Here is an 18,586-nt window from a genome sequence, read left to right as displayed (position 1 = left end):
ACTGTAGAGTTTCAGAACAAAACACAAATTTATTTTTCCACCTGAGTCGTATAGCCTAGGAGCTCTGGTGGTGCAGTAGTTGAGAACTTAGCTGCTAACCAAAAGGTCCACGGTTCCAATCCACCAGCTGCTTCTTGGAAACACGATGGGGCAGTTCTACTCTGTCCTACAGGGTCACTATGAGTCGGAATCAACTCGAAGGCAACACTTAATTGATTAATTAGTTAATCAATGAATTAATTCATTAGTATAGCCTGTGCTTCCTTTTTGGAAAAAAACCGGCACTCTTTTCTAGGCCTTTCTGCAGTTCTCTGTGACCTCCCTTATGTATGGTATTGATATCCTCTCTAAGGCGTGCGGTCCAATGGAAGGCTTCTCACTCAGGAGGCCTTGGAGGGAGGTGGCTGACAACAGCAAAAGAGTACAATTTCCTAATATCTGAAATGTGTCCTCAGAACCTAAATTGATACCACTGTTTGGGAAGATTTGATAGACCCCAAAAATGAACTAAGCTCCTTAATCTTTCCAAGCATTCTTTTCAGTAAAGCAGGAGTAATAATTCTGCCTACTCACTCCATAGTAGCATGCCTACTCCATAGGTTCATGACGAGAATTACAGCAAATTACACAGTGCGTGCAAAGTGCTTAGGAGAGTATTTGGCACATATTGAACTCATTTGGTCTATAAACAGTTATTAAGCACCTACTGATGTGACAAAGGAAACCCTGGTGGCATAGTGGTTAAGAACTATGAAAGGTCAGCAGTTCAAAACCACCAGGTGCTCCTTGGAAATCTTATAGGACGGTTCTACTGTACCCTGTCCTACAGGGTTGCTATGAGTCAGAATTGACTTGACAGCAATGGGTTTTTTTTTTTTTTTTGGTTGTGACAAGGACTTTCTGAGATACAGTAGAGCTGTGATGGTGTGGTGGGTAAGAGCTCAGCTGTTAACCAAAAGGTCAACAGTTCAAATCCACCAACCGTTCCTTGGAAACCCTATGGGGCAGTTCTACCATCTCTTATAGGGTCACTATAAGTTGGAACTGACTTGACGGTAATGGGTTTGGTTTTTTGGTTTAGAGATACAGTATTGGGTGAGGTAGACAAGGTCCCTGGTCTTCTGGATCTCAGATTCTAGTGGGAGAAGCAATAAAAAGACAAATGAAAAATAAAAAGGAAAATATCAGGTCGTGAAAAAAGTAAAACAAGATGAAGTGGCGGCGCCTTAGGGAATCTTCACAAGTCCGTGGCTTCAATGTTCCATGTAGAACTTTCTAGCAAACTCCAGTCACTTCTTAATCCAGTCTCACACTAGACATTTTCACTTAAAGTGCCAAATCACATCTGCTTCCCCCACCTTTTCGTGATCTATTTCACCTCTTTAATTTTTTTTGTTATTTTATTTTTAACTTTTTCCTCTTGTTTTTCACTTGCTTTCAGAAAGGCACTCTTATCCATAAAGTGCTCAAGCTTGGTATGTTGAAAATATCGTTGGCTCTTTCCTTTTATTCCTCTACTTAAAACTGAGTGTCCTGTAGCTTATGTCCCCCAATATCTTTTGCATCTTTCTGATTTTCTCCATTCCTACCCCTGATGCTTACGTCCGGGTCTTCGTCACTTCTTATCTAGTTTATGGAAGTAGCCTCTGAACTATTTTGTCAGAAAAGGCTTCTTCTCAGAAGTGACATTTAAGCTAGAACACATTAACTAATATTATAATCACTACTAGTAAATATCTAACATATTATTACTAAATTATGCTATTATACTGTACTATTATATTGCTAAAACCAATGATAATAAGTAATGTTATTGGTTAAAACAATACAATGACTATTAATTACTGTTAATCATAATAACAAACAGTCACATCCAGTCAATGTCAACTAGCTCTGTGTATTAATTACTGACTTAGCAGACAAACTTTAGCCCCTGGCTGGATTTTCCCCTGCCTTCTAGTATATTCTTGTCTATCCTAGTCCCAGTATCTATCAGTATATCCTTGGGGAATAAAAATGCATTTTACTGTTTGTCTAAAAAAAAAAAAATTCAGTTTGATGCAAAAACCCTACACTTAATGCATGTCAAAGCCAAATATGTACGATCTCTGAAGTTATCTGCTGTTGTGGCTTATTGCTGCCAGTGTGGGCTCTTCTGTTAGCATGGATAAGTGGGACCTGACCATATGTCAAGAGAACAATCCTTTCCAAGTGACCTCATATATCAAACACACACCCCTGGGATCCATTTCCCCACGAACCACAGTGACAGGCTCCTCCACTAGGTTTCTCTTTTTTTTTTCACCTGTGACCGTATGCTGCCTCCTGTCAGTGGCGTCAGTGTGGATGAGACCTTTCCCAGCCTGCCTGAGCTGGTACTCTTTAATGACACCATTTGGTTTCTCAGGGATGCTCCAGCTCAAATGCAAAGCCTCCGCACTTTGGGCTGTGATTCTTGGTGGCAGGACGCTCTCTGGAACTCCTTGGGTAGTGGCTGCAGCTACCTGAGCACAGAGGGATTAAACAGCAATTTATTGTTATAGTACACCAGGTATCCTGATCAATGAGAATGTCACTTTTGTTTTAAAATGCTGTTGTCTAGCCTGGCGTATCATTAGCAGGGGCTTGGAGAAGCAGTCCTCTTTTTTTTATTCTTTCCCTCCCATCCTATTTAAACAATGAAATCTGACCTTGAATACATTACATAAGTCTCAGACTACCATTTATCACAACAGGTTCAACAACAATTCTGATGGCAGAGCGCAGCCTTCAGCTTTAAACAAGCAAAATCTGGCCGGCAGACTGTCTTACTGGAGAACTCTTGATAACTCTCTTCCAGATGGTCCATCAGTGTCTTTGCATTTTAACAGCCTGATTTTGTACATTTTAAGCACCAGTAAATATGGAGCAAAACCTACATCTGAACTTGCTTGCATATAATATGCTTTGAACAGAATAAATGAGTGGACATTTCTGTACTCTTCCTGTGATGCTCAGGATGACTTTACAGTTTCTGAACCTATGTTCTAGGGAAAAAATCAAATGAGAAGAGAAAAGGATAAATCAGCCAACTACTTATTCAATATTGTCGAAATACAGTTTTGAACGAAAATTGCCTGGATTCCCCACCCCCCCCCAACACACACACAACGAACTTTGATTTCACTTTGTAACCTATTGTTTTGGCCTCTGTAGGCATGAGCTGTGCCCGTGCAAAAGGCACGAAGTCGTTCCAGGACCATGTAGACCACGACTTTTGATAGGGCCAATCCGCTGCTACCTGTCCAAACGGTGGCACATTCAGAGATGTTTCTGGGGCCTGTTGGATAAAAAGCTGCACCCATCCACTGTGGCTGATCATTCTGACTGAATGGTCCGGTCCGTTTGGACGGTTCTGGAGCAGTGTGTGAAGACGCTGCCCTTCCACAGTCGTAGCTGCATGAAGAGGATCAGGGCTGTTGTGTGTGAGCTTGTCTCCTCCTGGGCTTCCCCTGACGAGGTTGGCGACTGTGAAATGGCTCTTTCCTTATCTTATTCCTAAGTTGTTGCAGGGTTTCTTCCCAGTCTCATTTGTAGGTTTTCTTTCTTCATCTAGTAGTGTCCCCCAACGTTCATTAGTCTATGATCTTGTGTTTTTGTCATCCTGTGTATTTTCCTTATTGTTGTTAGCTGCTGTTGAGGTGACCCCATATACAGTGAAAGGAAATAACTGCCTGGCCCTGTGCCATCCCACGATAGTTGCAGATTGGTATTGTGAGCCATAGGGTTTTCATTGGCTGATTTTTGCAAGTAAATCTCTAGGTCTTTCTTTCTTTCTAGTTCATCTTAACCTGGAAGCTCTGCTGAAACCTGTTCAGCATCAGCCTCCACCGACAGACGGGCAGTTGTAGCCCATGAGGTGCATTGGCCAGGAATCAAACCCAGATCTCCTGCATGGAAGTTGAGAATTCTACTACTGAGCCACCACTGCCTCTCACGTATTCTCCCTGATGACTGTTATGGGTTGAATTATATCCTCCCAAATATATGTGTATCAACTTGGTTAGGCCATGATTCCCAGTATTCTGTGGCTGTCCTCCATTTTGTGATTGCAATTTTATGTCAAAGAGGACAAGGGTCACATTCTGGATCCAATGTAAAGGGAGTTTCCCTGGGGTGTGGCCTTGCACCACCTTTTGTCTCTTGATAAAAGGGAAGCCAGCAGAGAGGGGAGACCTCATAGCACCAAGAAAGCAGTGCTGGGAGCAGAGCGTGTCCTTTAGACCTGGGGTCCCTGTGCCTGAGACACTCCTTAATCAGGGGAAGATTGATGACAAGGAATCGTCCTGCAGAGCCAAAAGAAGGAGAAAGCCTTCTCCTGGAGCAGACACTCTGAATCTGAACTTGTAACCTGCTAGACTGTGAGAGAATAAATTTCTCCTTGTTCAAGCCATCCACTTGTGGTATTTCTGTTATAGCAGCACTAGATGACGAAGACAAAGACCATTCTCAACTCCGTTGCTTTGACTTCCCATGTGGATCTTTCTAGCAAATTCTAGAAACTTCTTAATCCAGCTTCACACTAGACATTTTCACTTAAGCCAAATAATATCTGCTTCCCCCATCCTTCCTGTGATCTATTTCTCTTTAATTTTTTTATTCCTTTATTTTTAACTTTTTCCTCTCAGTTTTTACTTGTTTCAGAAAGCTTGATATCTTGAAAATATCATTTGCTCTTTCTTTTTATTCCTCTACTTAAAGCTGAGTGTCCTGTAGATTCTGTCTCCCAATATCTTTTACATCTTTCTGATTTTCTCCATTCCTACCCTTGATGCTTACATCCAGTTTATGGCAGTAGCCTCTGAACTATTTTGTCTTGCCAGTCTTTTGTCATTTTCTCCATTGTCAAGGGCAGGCGGTTTTTGGTACAATATCTAAATAGGAACCCATATTCAATGGAGCAATGGCTTGGGAATTTTTATGGACTTAGAGGAACCAAAAAATAAAAACCAAACCCATTGCCATCAAGCCGATTCTGACTCATAGTGACCATGTAAGACAGAGTAGAACTGCCCCATAGGGTTTTCAAGGAGCAGTTGGTAGATTGAAACTGCTTATCTTTTGGTTAGCAACTGATCTTTTAATCACTGTGCCACAGAACTCCAGATTTACAGAAAGTCACCTAAAAATCATTGGTAGGGGAGAAGTGTGAAAGAGGATTATATTGGTTCAAGTTTTCTCCTGAGTTTACTAATAAAGGATAGATATTTGGATAAATCTTGCTTTCAGTGGTATCTGCATAATGATTGGCACCCAGAGGAGGTGACAGTTGAACACCCTACTTAACACCACTTTGAGGGGGATACTTTTTTTTTTCCACTGGAAAAATCACTCCCAACCTTGACATTAGTACAGTCTTCACATTGTATCTGTCTTTCTAGGGTTTCAGGAGACTCCCATTACCTCGCTGCTGGCAGTACAGCCAGCAACTGTGCATGCTTTCAGCTGGTATGAATATTCCTGAAATGGCTGAATTCCCTTTGTATCCGAGAAGTTCAATGACAGTCCCCGAAAGCGTTCAAATCCATTTCGGAGAAGAATGTAGTAAATAATTGGACCTAAAAGAGCCAGAGAAACTGGTTATTTTTAGTATCATTTTTTTTTTATCAGATCAAATATTTGCAATCAATTTGTATGCCTTAGTGGTCTGAAGAAATGGGATATTATAGTATTACTTAATCTTAATTTGCTATTATGTTGCTAATCTCAAGCAGCTCTTAATTATTCTCAGTATTTGGAGGAAATGGATTAGTGACATAGATAATCAAAGTCATTTACGTTTATTTCCCCTATCACCAAACAAATTTATTTCTAATATTAAAACTACGCTGCCTTCTCTGAATATCTTTTGCTTGGTTTAAAGTAGCTCAGATTTAAGCTGAAATTCAAGGAAGTTTTGTTTTGCGTTGGTTAAAATTCATGAGAGCTGTTCCACAAAGTGAATGAACAGTTGCCACAAAACTAAAGTTTCCTTTGATTGAAAATACTTTTTCATGGTTAGATGCATGCCAGTTAAACGTAGCTTACACTCATTTCAATTTCCTTGTAGGTTTACAGGGAGGTTGGTGGTGGTGGTAGTGGGTGGGTTACATTATCTCTATTTTAAAAGTAGTTTTATACCATTTGGTTGTATAGGTTTCTTCCAGTTTAAGACTATTGCATCTTCGAGATTATCCATTTTGGTCCACCTAGGGGGACTCACTCCTTGGGGCACATCTTCTTTTGTGCTGGCCCTAACAGCTTTGCTGAATCCTTGCCCATAGCCATTCCATGCAGAAATCCTATACTCGTACGTCATGTAGGGCTCCACGCTTACATCTGAAAAGAGAGAAATCAGACAATAAGTTTTTTTTAATCATCAGATAAAAAAATGAATACAAAAAGTCTAAGTATTTAAAGATAAATGCATAGAACTCTAGCCCTCTTGTATATAAATAAAACTCTAATGTCTTCATTTTCTACGCAATAAAAACCACTCTAAGTGTTTATTAGGTGTAGAGATAAAGAACTGCAGAGAACAGAATTTACCTTTTCTGAACAGAAAAATATGGATACATTAAAGAGTGAAAAATAAAAGCACCAGACTAATGTCCAGTTAGACGTTCATGGTACACAATCCATGTACCCTCTGCTTCTGCACACGGCAGGATCGCCAACATTCTTTTATAATTTTATTATGACAAACTTTACCAATTATTGCTTTATTTTTGTTAGTATCACTTTATTAAATTTTTATTATATGGATTATAATGTCAGGTGTTATGAGATGCAGGCCTTGAAAACTTATTTTATGGTTCCCTTTTTTTGTTAGTAAACTGAGCCCTGGTGGCAAAGTGGTTAAGAGTTCAGCTGCTAACCAAAAGGTCGGCAGTTCGAATGCACCGGGTGCTCCTTGGAAACCCTATGGGGCAGTTCTACTCTGTCCTACAGGGTCGCTATGAGTCGGAACTGACTCGATGGCGATGGGTTTTTGTTAGCGAATAAACAGGAATGCTCGTGCACTATGCACTTCCTTTCCTCTTGCACCAAAAGCGAAACTGAGCCCCAAACCAAACACAACCAACCTAAACAAAACAGCATAACCAGCCTGCTTAGCTTTGGGGCTGCCCAAATTATGTAAGGTGGTGGTCCCTGTGATTCCAGGGTGTCTTAAAAGTCTTAGAGAAGTTTTAAGTTTAATAACTTCAGAAGCATTAATGCTACAAATGTACAGAAAATGTTACCTGAGAGTTTAATCATTTACACTTATTTTCCACTTACTTCATTTTGTGGTATTTAAATAATATGTAGTATTTATTTATTCATTCTTTCATTCATTTTGAGGTGACCGTTTCCGATGACTTCCTCAGACTGAGCATCATTAAGGGAAAAAAAAAAAATCCTCCTGTTCAGTTATCTGGTCACCTGCTTTATTTCCATTGGACATGGGGCTAATTCTCAGCCCAGCCACTTAGATGACTACAGCTACATTCTCCTTACAAGCATCTCCTCATAATAAACCCTACCCTGCCTACTTTACAGAATTAATATGAAAATTAAATGCAATAATTTGTTTGACAGACTTCAAAAAGTATAAATTGCTATACAGATACAAGGAGTTGTCACCCATCTCCATTTTCCCTGGAAAGGGGGTATGTGCCACATGGTATCTGGAAGACCACCAGTGGGTCCCCAGATCTCCCATTTTTCCTAGTCGGAGGACTCCTGGTTAGAGACTATGCTTTTCAACTTTTTCACAGCTTGGTACAGCACATGACTCAGTTCTCCACAACAGAATGAGTGTGGAAGTGATGCAGGCAACTTCTGCATCACCTTTTTTAACAGCAAATTGCTCGCCTTCCATTTCTGTTCTTATTCCCTTCAAATGAGCTAGAACTAGGATGTTGAGATAACCCAGGCTGTGGCACACAGATGGCAGTAGCAACCTAAGCATGGTGAGCCACAAAACGGTAAGAATCTGGATCCCTGAATGACCTTGTGGGGCTGAGGTGCACACCAGCCAAAAAGATGGTCACTATATTTTTGTTATCTTTGCTAAAGCATATTAAACTGTTCATAGCTAAAAACTGTTTTTCTCCATCCTTCAAGTGCAAGTCATCATTTCTAATTTCGGTTGCTGCTGTTCTCCTTGCTGCATTCCTTATTCTTTCTGTCACTGATTTTCTTCCTTCCTTCCTCCCTTCCTTTCCTTCTTTCTTTTTTCCTTTCCTTCCTCCCTTTCCTTCTTTCCTTTCTTTCTCTCTCTTCCTTCTTTCCTTTTTCATGCATTCATTCATTCATTCATTTTCTTTTCATGCTTTCATCTCTTCTCCATGTTTCTTGGTTTTCCTGTGAGGTCTGGTCGTTCAAATATGCTCCCACCTATAAAAGCATTTCTTTTGCTTTACACATAAGAAAATGTTTGTTGAAATTTTGCTTTTCTCTTAACAATATTTCTCACTTCTCAGAACTCCTTTTTCTTTGCCAAAATTGCCAACTCCTCTTTATATTTTTTAGCTTCCTGGCTCAAAATCATTCTGTATGTCATGTGGGGTTAGTCTTCCAATAAATTTTATTTATTTTTTTATTTTTTGGTATGTTTGTTCAACATTTACTTGTTAATTGCACCATGTCCCATATATATTTGTCTTCCTTCAATCATTTCTTCAAGAGCTGAAAGAGTAATCTGTTAAAAATGCATGTATGATTGTTCACTCCATTGCTGCATGAAGTCCGAACTCCTTGATGTGGTGTAAAAGTCCTTTGTAGTCAGATACCTACTCTTTGACCTCACTTGCTCATCACTTTCTCTCTCCTTTGCTGTGCTGCATTCATTCTGAGGTACGTGTTATTTTCAAAACTTGTTGGACTTTCTGTTGTTTCCTGGGCTTTGTACATGTTGCTCTCTCTGCCTGGTCTATCTTCCTCCAATCTGATAGGCTCCTACTTGTACTGCAGTTCAGCCATCCTCATATAACTTGCTCTACTTTTCTAGTAGGTATCTGTTGCCCTTCAGTGCTCAGATCAGGCATTATAACATTCTGGAAGTCTCCTAACCTCTCCAGTTTGAGTTAGGTATTCCTGTAATACTCTCCAAATACATATGTATTTTTATCATAGTACTCACCTGCATACTATTGGTCACATTATAGTATAATCATGTATTTTCTTCGATGTCTTTTCATAGGAGCTCCAAATTCCTTGTGGAAAGGACTATTTCTTGTTTATCTATGTAAGTACAAGTCCTAGTATACTTCCTCTCTATTTGTAGGTAGTTAACACTTTTTGATAAATGAATGATGAATTTTGTTCAGCACTGGTATTGTTAGCCTCCAATTTTGAGTTTCTAAAAAAGGCTGAAATTTCAGTCTAAATTGGTCTCAGTGGAATTTGTCTTAGCACAATTTGAGCGCTTCATTTTTTTTTTTAATGAGAAAGAAAGATTTGTTATTTCCCATATTCAATTTATAGCATTTTTTGGCAGGGAAAGTAGTCTGAAATACAGATTTAAAAACCACTTATAACATTATATTAGTAGGTAGAAATACCCATTTACTTCTGGAAAGGACTAGTGTAAGTATATCTTAAAAGCCCTACAAATCCTGACCTTATTTACAAGGGGCAGACAAAAGTAGTGAAGTCTTTTAGACGAAAACCCAATGAGTTTACGTCCACAACTTAAACCTGTGACTGGGAGTGGGAAGAAGTTGGAGGGCTAGACAGACTGCCTTCTATCCAGAGGCCTTGCCTAATTAACCTCATTCCAATGAATATGCTTTTTGTTTGCTTACAGTGTCCTCAATCCAAATAATGATGTGAAGTTCAGTAAGGGTGTCCTAGTCATGAGGATATTTCCATTTAATAGGAGGGGTAGGAAAATGTCCAAATGCATATGGCACATGGGAGAAGTAGGGAATACTGTAAGCATGGGTCCCAGCAGTGGAGAGGTGAGGGGATGGCACCTGGGAGAAGTGGTAGACACTGTAAGCACATGTCCCAGCACCTGGGAGAAGTCGTGACCGCTGTGAACATGTGTCCTAGTACCAGCGAGAAATAGTGATCGCTGTGAGCACATGCCCTAGCCCAGGGGAGAAGTACTGAACACTGTGAGCACGTGTCCTAGCACATGGGAGAAGTACTGACCGCTGTGAGCACATGCCCTAGCACATGGTTGAAGTAGTGAACACTGTGAGCACGTGTCCTAGCACATGGGAGAAGTACTGAACGCTGTGAGCACATGCCCTAGCACAGGGTAGAAGTGGTGAATGCTGTGAGCACGTGTCCTAGCACATGGGAGAAGTAGTGAACGCTGTGAACACATGCCCTAGCACATGGGAGAAGTAGTGAACACTGTAAGCACGTGTCCTAGCACATGGGAGAAGTACTGAACGCTGTGAGCACGTGGCCTAGCACATGGGTGAAGTAGTGAACACTGTGAGCACATGTCCTAGCACATGGGAGAAGTAGTGAACGCTGTGAGCACATGCCCTAGCACATGGGTGAAGTAGTGAACACTGTGAGCACGTGTCCTAGCACCTGGGAGAAGTAGTGAACACTGTGAGCACATGTTCTAGCACCTGGGAGAAGTGAACACAGTGAGCACATGTCCTAGCACATGGGAGAAGTAGTGAATGCTGTGGACACATGTCCTGGCACATGGGTGAAGTAGTGAACACTGCGAGCACATGTCCTAGGACCTGGGAGAAATAGTGAACGCTATGAGCACATGTCCCAGCACAGGGGAGAAGTAGTGAATGCTGTGAACACGTGTCCTAGCACATGGAAGAAGTAGTGACTGCTATGAGCATGTGTCCCAGCACATGCGAGAAGTAGTGAATGCTGTGAACATGTGTCCTAGCACAAGGGAGAAGTAGTGAACGTGTGAGCACATGTCCTAGCACAAGTGAGGAGTAGTGAACACTGTGAACATGTGTCCTAGCACATGGGAGAGGTAGTGAACACTGTGAGCACGTGTCCTAGCACAGGGGAGAAGTAGTGAATGCCGTGAACATGTGTCCTAGCACAGGGGAGAAGTAGTGAACTCCGTGAGCATGTGTCCTAGCTCATGGGAGTAGTGAACACTGTGAACACGTGTCCTAGCACATGGGAGAAGTAGTGAAAGCTGTGAGCACATGTCCTAGCACAGGGGAGAAGTAGTGAACGTTGTGAACACGTGTCCCAGCACAGGGGAGAAGTAGTGAACACTGTGAGCACGTGTCCTAGCTCATGGGAGAAGTAGTGACTGCTAAGAGCAAGTGTCCTAGCAGATGGGAGAAGTAGTGAACACTGTGAGCACGTGTCCTAGCTCATGGGAGTAGTGACTGCTAAGAGCAAGTGTCCTAGCAGATGGGAGAAGTAGTGAACACTGTGAGCACGTGTCCCAGCAGCACAGAGGAGAGGGGGATAGGCTTGGGAAGCCTGCACTGAGGACAGGAATCTTGACCTGGGCCATGATGAGAATGGTAGAGAGAGACATTGCAGGTGGGTGAGCAGTTGGAGGGTGTTCTGGGGCACTCTGAAAGGAGCTCCTGTACCACAAGGAATCTTCTACATCCACCCCTTTCTGAAGATGGCATGATTTGCATCTGCACCCTTTAGCACAAGCTAACTTTCACAGTTCTGACCCTCAGTGTTCTCCTCTGTTAAATGATCATATGTCTATGATTGATTGGAGGGTAAATTTAAGTAAGGTTTTAAAGCACAGCACCTGGACTAAATAATGTTCGATAAACCTTACCTCCATTCCTTCCTTTCGTCCATAATCTTTCCCCTCTCACCCCAGTGTCCTGCCTCAGCCTTACCTTCTGCATCCTTGAGGTTTGCCTTATTAGCCAGCATTAGTTGGGAAAAGCAGAATGATCAGTTATGATAAAAAGTGTATTTTTGTTTGTTTAACCTTAGCTTACTTAGCTTCACTTAAGTGGATTCTATTTAACTCTGGATGATGTATGGCATATATACATACCTGTATCTGGAGCCCTGGTGGCACAGTGATTAAGAGCTCAGCTGCTAATCAGAAGGTCGGCAGTTCAAATCCACCATCCACCCCCCTCGGAAACCCTGTGGGGCCACTCTACTTCGTCTTACAGGGTCACTACAAGTTGGAATCAATTAGATGGCAACAGGTTTTGGGTATATCTATATAAATATGTGTAGATATCTATACATATAACTCTTTATTCTTTATATATTTGTTTATCTGATGTTTTTCAAAATATAGACACAAATTTTGTAGGGGCTTAAGTAAATGAATAAATAAGAACAATTTATAAAATGGCAGAACTATATTTTGGAGTTAATCCCAACCTTTACAGTGTTTCTCACACATGGCTTAGCCAGGACTAAGAACCACTATTTTGGACTAATTCAATAGGACCGAGATGGTGCTCAGATATTAATATTTTTAATAACTGCGATGATTATTTCAAAGAAGTTCGGCCATCTTGCAGAAACACCACCCTGGGCTTCCCTTCGTCTCAGAATAATGCTGCCAGGTTTTACCAGTAATCAGACAGGTTCATCCTCCTTTCTGCTTGCAAGTACAGCAACATTCATTCATTGCAGTCATTAAAAGTCTGCACTTGAACTTGAGAAGGAAAGTTGGGTTCATTCTAAATTAACTGGATATACCGGAAAAGGGCCTAAAAGTCGTGTGTTTCTCTGTCCTTTATTCTCCACAGATTAACTTAAAAACAGAATTCATGCTTGTTTAAAGTTAGACTTCAAACATATTTAAGTTACTAACTTTGAACAAATCCAAATTATGCCTTTAATTATCTTGTAACTAGCTGGTCCCAAAGTATGATGGAATCAATTGATAAGGAGAGGGATGATGTCCAGAGTGAAACGAATCTGCATTTTATGGTACCTTCCCACTACCCCTACTAACCAGTGGGCAGACAGCTCACACGTTCTCCTACCTGTGAAGGAGTATATGTTTGCATTCCCTGTATGAACAGTCTCTTCAGCAGAGGAGCATATTTCTTCATGTGATACCTTCTCTGTGGAATTGCGAGATCCCTTTACCACAGTGCAGATGTGGCTGCTGAAGTTGAAGTCACACCTGCCACAATGTGCAGTGGCTTCCACAGATGCTGGGCAGAGTGTCCTGCATTGATTGGTTTCCTAGGTCAAGCGGTAGGGTGAGGAGAGAGGAAGAAGGCTATTTTAAAGATTTATTAGACATATGTTATATACTGTACCCATTGCTGTCACATCAATTCTTACTCATAGCAACCCTACAGGACAGAGTAGAACTGCCCATAGGGTTTCCAAGGAGTGGCTGGTGGATTTCAGCTGCTGATCTTTTGGTTAGCAGCCAAGGTCTGAACCACTGCGCTACCAGGGCTCCATACTTACTTAGACATATGTTGGGTAGGTCTTTATAACTTTCAAATGAAATTTTCTTCCACATAGTTCATGAGTGACTATTTCAAAATTCATATAGAGAAATGAAGGTTGTTTGTATACTAGAAAGGGCAGTTACTTTGAAATGACAGAGATTTGGTTTCAAAATCCAGTTTTGCAACATCCTTGTTCTGTGACCTTGAAGAAGTCATTTCTGCTCTCAAAGCCTCAGTTTCTTTATTGGGAAAACAGAAATTAAATTTATCATGTAGTTTGTTGTGTGAATCATCTATAAAAGCCTTAACCTTAGTAGATAACATCATAAAAAAAAAAGTCACTGTTTTATTGTTGTTACGTTGACACTTTCCTAACAGAGTTTTAGAGAAAATAAAGAATGTGATATGTGAGAATCTGCACTTTCTGTGTTGCTGAGAAAGCTGCACTCATGGGGGATTTTGGACCATAAGGGATTCCTCAACCAAGCTTTAGAAAGTTGAAGTATTTCATGGGGTTTCATTATAATGATAACAATTTATATTTATAAACCTTTTCTCTGATGAATATTTGGGCTTTCTATAGTTATTGGTAAGTCCCAGTGTGCTCTAATCTGAAAAAGTTAAATACTTAAACATTCCAAATTATAGTAGATGTAACAAAGACAATATTTTTACAAAGCAGAGATCTACTTCTCCTTTCTTTTATATAGGTAGCATGGCACATTTTACATACATTTTGCTATTATACATTTATCTGCAGTCAACCTTTCTCACATAAAAGAAGTTAAACTATTCTCAAAAAGGTAGTTAAAATAAAGCTGCTTCAGGAAAATATGGTAGAACTGCCATTAAAAAATAAACAAACAGTTGCCTTTGGGTTGATTCTGACCCATGGTGACCCCGTGTGTGTCAGTGAGGAACTGTACTCCGTAGGGTTTTCAATGGCTGATTCTTTAGAAGCAGGTTAAACCAAACCAAACCCAGCACCATCAAGTAGATTCCAATTCATAGTGTTACCAGAGCGTTATTCCAAGATAGCCTCTGGGTGGATTAGAGCCTCCAATCTTTCAGTTTATAGCTGAATCTTAACCATTTGCACCACGCAAGGACTCTAAGACTTCCATTTAAATATGGTGAATTAAACACTTGCATTTATCTCCGCTTCCTCTTAAGGCCCAACCAATGACAGTGAAAAATGGTTTATATACTGAAAGACTAGGAAAAATGGTGTGCGTCGGGGGGATAACTGCACACAGGACAGCTCAGACATTTTTGACAATTGGAACGTAGGCAGACGTGGCAGACACAAAGCCATGTGTTCAGCAATGTCTATTTTTGCCTTTTGTCCCTGGAAGGACTTGATTTTCAAGCTTAACCCAATAGGAGGAGCCTCATGACTAGATACCTAGCACGACCAGTGGGTGGAAAGGATGCACTCTGCATGCAAGTATGGTTCACAAATGTGAAATTATCAACTCTCTTCCTTTCACTGTGAACTGAAGACTGTGTGTGCAGTGTTACGTGATGGAAGGAGCCTGTGTTTCTGAGGCACTGCTAGAGGACAGCTTCCTGGCTCCCACTGGACTGTAATGTGGAAAATAATCCCTTTGGAAGAGCCAATACATATTTGGGTACATTTGTTACCTAGGATAGTCTAGTGAACCCTAGTTAAACACAAAAACATAATTTTGTACCGTGAAGTTGGAAGCTGCCATAACCAAAATAAAAACAACTCCAACATTCGGCATTGGCTTAGTGGTTAGGCAGGGAGTGAGTGGGAAAGACATAGATGTTGGAGGTTGGGACACTGGGGAGCTCTCAGTACCATGTAAACTCTCAAAATACATACTTCCACACACCTTTGGAAACCCTGGTGGTGTAGTGGTTGAGTGGTACAGCTGCTAACCAAAAAGTTGGTAGTTTGAATCCACCAGCTGCTCCTTGGAACCCCTATGGGGCAGTTCTACTCTGTCCTATAGGGTCGCTATGAGTTGGAATCGACTCCAAAACAATGAGTTTGGTTTGGCTTTTTATGCACCTTTTCCCAGAAAGACAATCCTCCAACAGGGGGGAGTAATCCAAGAAAGAGGAAAACTTGGAGTTCAGAACCCAGGGACACCAACACAGAAAAGGGGTGGAAGGGATTCCCGAGATGACAGCTGAGGGAAATTGCAGAAATCCTACAATAATACAGTCCAGTTTGGAGCAGATCTAAGTCCCCAGGAGAGAGGTCTTCAGAAAGCAAAATGGAACCGACAGCTTGAGCTTTACCTATGCCACATTGCTTGATTCAACATGGCGAACTATTCTCCTGGTCTTAACAATTCAAATATGAATTTTAAATACGACTCTTAACTGGACTTCACAAAGTCAATTCAAAAGATCATGGATATAACCTGAACACTCTCCTTAAATAATGGAAGCTCTCTATCACTGAAGCAGGTCCTTGGGTAGCGCTGATGGTTTCTGCTCAACAGCTAGCCTGTTGGTTTCAACCCACCCAGTGGCAGTGTGGAAACCCTGGTGGCATAGTGGTTAAGAGCTACGTCTGCTAATCAAAAGGTTGGCAGTTGGAATCCACCAGGCACTCCTTGGAAACTCTATGGGGAAATTCTACTCTGTCTTATAGGGTCGCTGTAAGTCATAATTGACTGGACAGAAACAAAGTTTTTTTTTAGTGGCACTGTGGAAGAAATGCCTGGTACTCCACTTCTGTAAAGATTACAGACAAGAAAATCCTATGGGGACAGTTCTACTCTCTAACACACGGGTTGCCGTAAGTCTCCATGGACTCAGTCGCAGCAGGTTTGTTTGTTTTTCTCATCTCACTGAAAACAAAATGAGATGCCTGACCCACTCTCTGGGTAACAAATGTGGGGAGAACGATAATGAAACCTACAGTTGGCGAGCAACAGGGTCGTTTCTGAAACTAACATGATACCTAGCTCCATTTTCAGATATACATGGATGCTTCCTGACTAGTCATCTTAAAGACCTGTTCTTGCAACATTGCCGGTTTCTGGGGCCAAACAACGCTATGTATTAAGAAAAATGTCCAAGTCCAAGCTTCTCAGAGAACTGGCCTCAAATAAACTTAAACTTTGGAAGAAGAAATCACAGTCAGGTTTCTTTCATTAATTGGCTGGTTAAAGTTGTGAACAAGTTAGACAATTTTTAAAAAGGATTTTAAACAGATAAACAACTATTTTTGTGGATATTCTATACTACAATTCATTTCTGGAGTATTCTTATTAGCAACCTTATGAATTATCTTATTAATCCATTATTACAAGGTGCTCACTGGGGCTTTAACGATCTCATGGAGTTATTTTACATCCCAAAATGTATCCCCACATAGGGATTGTGTAGTTGCCTCGCTCTGTACCTAACATCCATTTTTAGCCAAATCCTGATGATAAATTACTACAGAACATGGTAGGGCCCTTTCTTTACAACGGTATGTTTCTGGAGCCCTGGGTCAAGTACAATGCTAACAAACACGGCATGGTTATAGGTGAAGCATCACAGCATGTAAACATGAATGATTACACCCACGGACCTATTCGATTTTGTGGTTGACAGAGACATTCGCTTATCTTGTGCCGCCCCCAAGGAACGTGATATAAACACAACTAGGTGGATTTGCTGTAACTAAGGTCTCCATCAAAGGAAAATGGTTTATGGTTAGTGGGGTGAGAGGGAGGAAGGCGGAATTTCCCCCAGTCTCCATCCATAGCATCCCGTGACATGAAATGACATTCATGTAGAGGCCCTGGAGTATTCGTGCTAGATCTTCTGGCACACAGATTTGCAGTTCCTGTACTAACCTGAAGTGCTGGGTGTAGCTTCCTGAGAACAGCTGATCATTACTAATTCCTTTAGAATTCATTGCAATAACATCGATCACAGCGAGCTCATTCGGTATTAACATGGATGTAATGTGAAAATGAATAATGCACACAGGAGTTTTTATATTCCTATTTTAGAAAAATAGATAGGAACGATGTATTTCTCCTCCCATGGTCAAACCAGTGCCTCTGAGAGGCTTTCTGTCAATTACCTTCATCATCATTCCAGCTGAAATCTTGTCAGAGCAAACATATTTCAAAGGATTATAGCCAACTCCATTACAGCATTCCTGGCTTTCTGGAATAAGCTCAGTCTCACAGCATTTTACTGGCACTGGGTCCTTCTTTTTAACATGTGCTTTAGACTCTCCACTGGAAGCTGAGCAGCATATGGTATCTGACATATTCACATAATCCTGCCCACAACAGAACATCCCTGCAACAATAAAACATTATATATGAATATGAAATTTAAAAACAAAGAGGGAAGAAAACTGAAGCTGCTATGAAGTTTGGTGTAAAAATGTCAGACTCAGGCAGTTGCTGAAATGGCATAATACCTAAAGTAGAGCTTCCTGACAAACCTGATTTAAATGTGCAGTAAGGGGTCCATCTTACCAAAAGCACTAGACACTAATTAGGAAAAGAACGCACACGGGAAAGTGCTCTGAAATCAACTGCTGAGCCAAAATTCTCTCACGCACCATAAAGAAAAAATCTGATTTTTTTAATAAAAACTGCCTGTCCATTTTGTGATGATAACACACTGTTGCAAAAAAAGGTTAGTTTGACTACAGGGTCTCATAGAAGGTTCTAGAAATTCAAAAGAGTTGAGAGAGGGAGAAGGTCGCTTGAGCACTCTGGGGATAGCAGACCAGGCAAAATAGAAAGGTAACACCACCCTTGTAAGTCTTTGCCCACCTTTGCTGTTGTCGAGGAGCCCGGGTGGTGCAGCGGTTAAGGGTTTGACGTGAACAGAGTGGTCGGTGGTACAAACCTACCAGCCACTCCACAGGAGAAAGACACAGCAGTCCTACTCCATGCAGGTTTCAGCATTGGAAACCCGATGGTGCAGTTCTGCTCTGTCCTACAGGTTCAGTACAGTCATTATGGAATCCACTCAGTGGCAATGGGTCTGGTTTCTGGGGGGTCCGATCCGCTGTTCCTCGGTGCTGCAGGGTTGATTTAGACCCATAGCAACACTGTGTGACAGAGCAGAACTGGCCACAGGGTTTTCTAGGCTATCATCTTTTCCAAAACAGATCGCCAGGTCTTTCTACCATGGAGCCACTGGGTGGGTTGGACCTGCCAACCTTCCGGTTAGCAGCTGAGTACTTAACCATTGTACCACCAGGGCTCTTTGTCTAGGGTACAAAT

At 41.3% G+C, this 18,586-nt stretch overlaps 1 protein-coding gene across 1 annotated transcript in view; it reads right to left on the bottom strand.

Annotated features, from left to right (window-relative positions):
- Positions 1-18,586, bottom strand: part of USH2A (usherin) — an 894,134-nt gene that overhangs the window by 191,957 nt on the left and 683,591 nt on the right. The window contains exons 51-55 of the mRNA XM_003419876.4: positions 17,422-17,645; positions 12,939-13,143; positions 6,160-6,357; positions 5,443-5,597; positions 2,306-2,504 (exon numbers count right to left, since the gene is read on the bottom strand). Coding sequence (XP_003419924.2) covers positions 2,306-2,504; positions 5,443-5,597; positions 6,160-6,357; positions 12,939-13,143; positions 17,422-17,645 — 981 coding nt within the window. The remainder of the gene's footprint in view (positions 1-2,305; positions 2,505-5,442; positions 5,598-6,159; positions 6,358-12,938; positions 13,144-17,421; positions 17,646-18,586) is intronic.

Source organism: Loxodonta africana, chromosome 25 (genome assembly GCF_030014295.1).
Source record: "Loxodonta africana isolate mLoxAfr1 chromosome 25, mLoxAfr1.hap2, whole genome shotgun sequence".
In the NCBI taxonomy this organism is placed as follows: Eukaryota; Metazoa; Chordata; class Mammalia; order Proboscidea; family Elephantidae; genus Loxodonta; species Loxodonta africana.
This window is presented reverse-complemented; position numbering and strand designations above follow the sequence as displayed.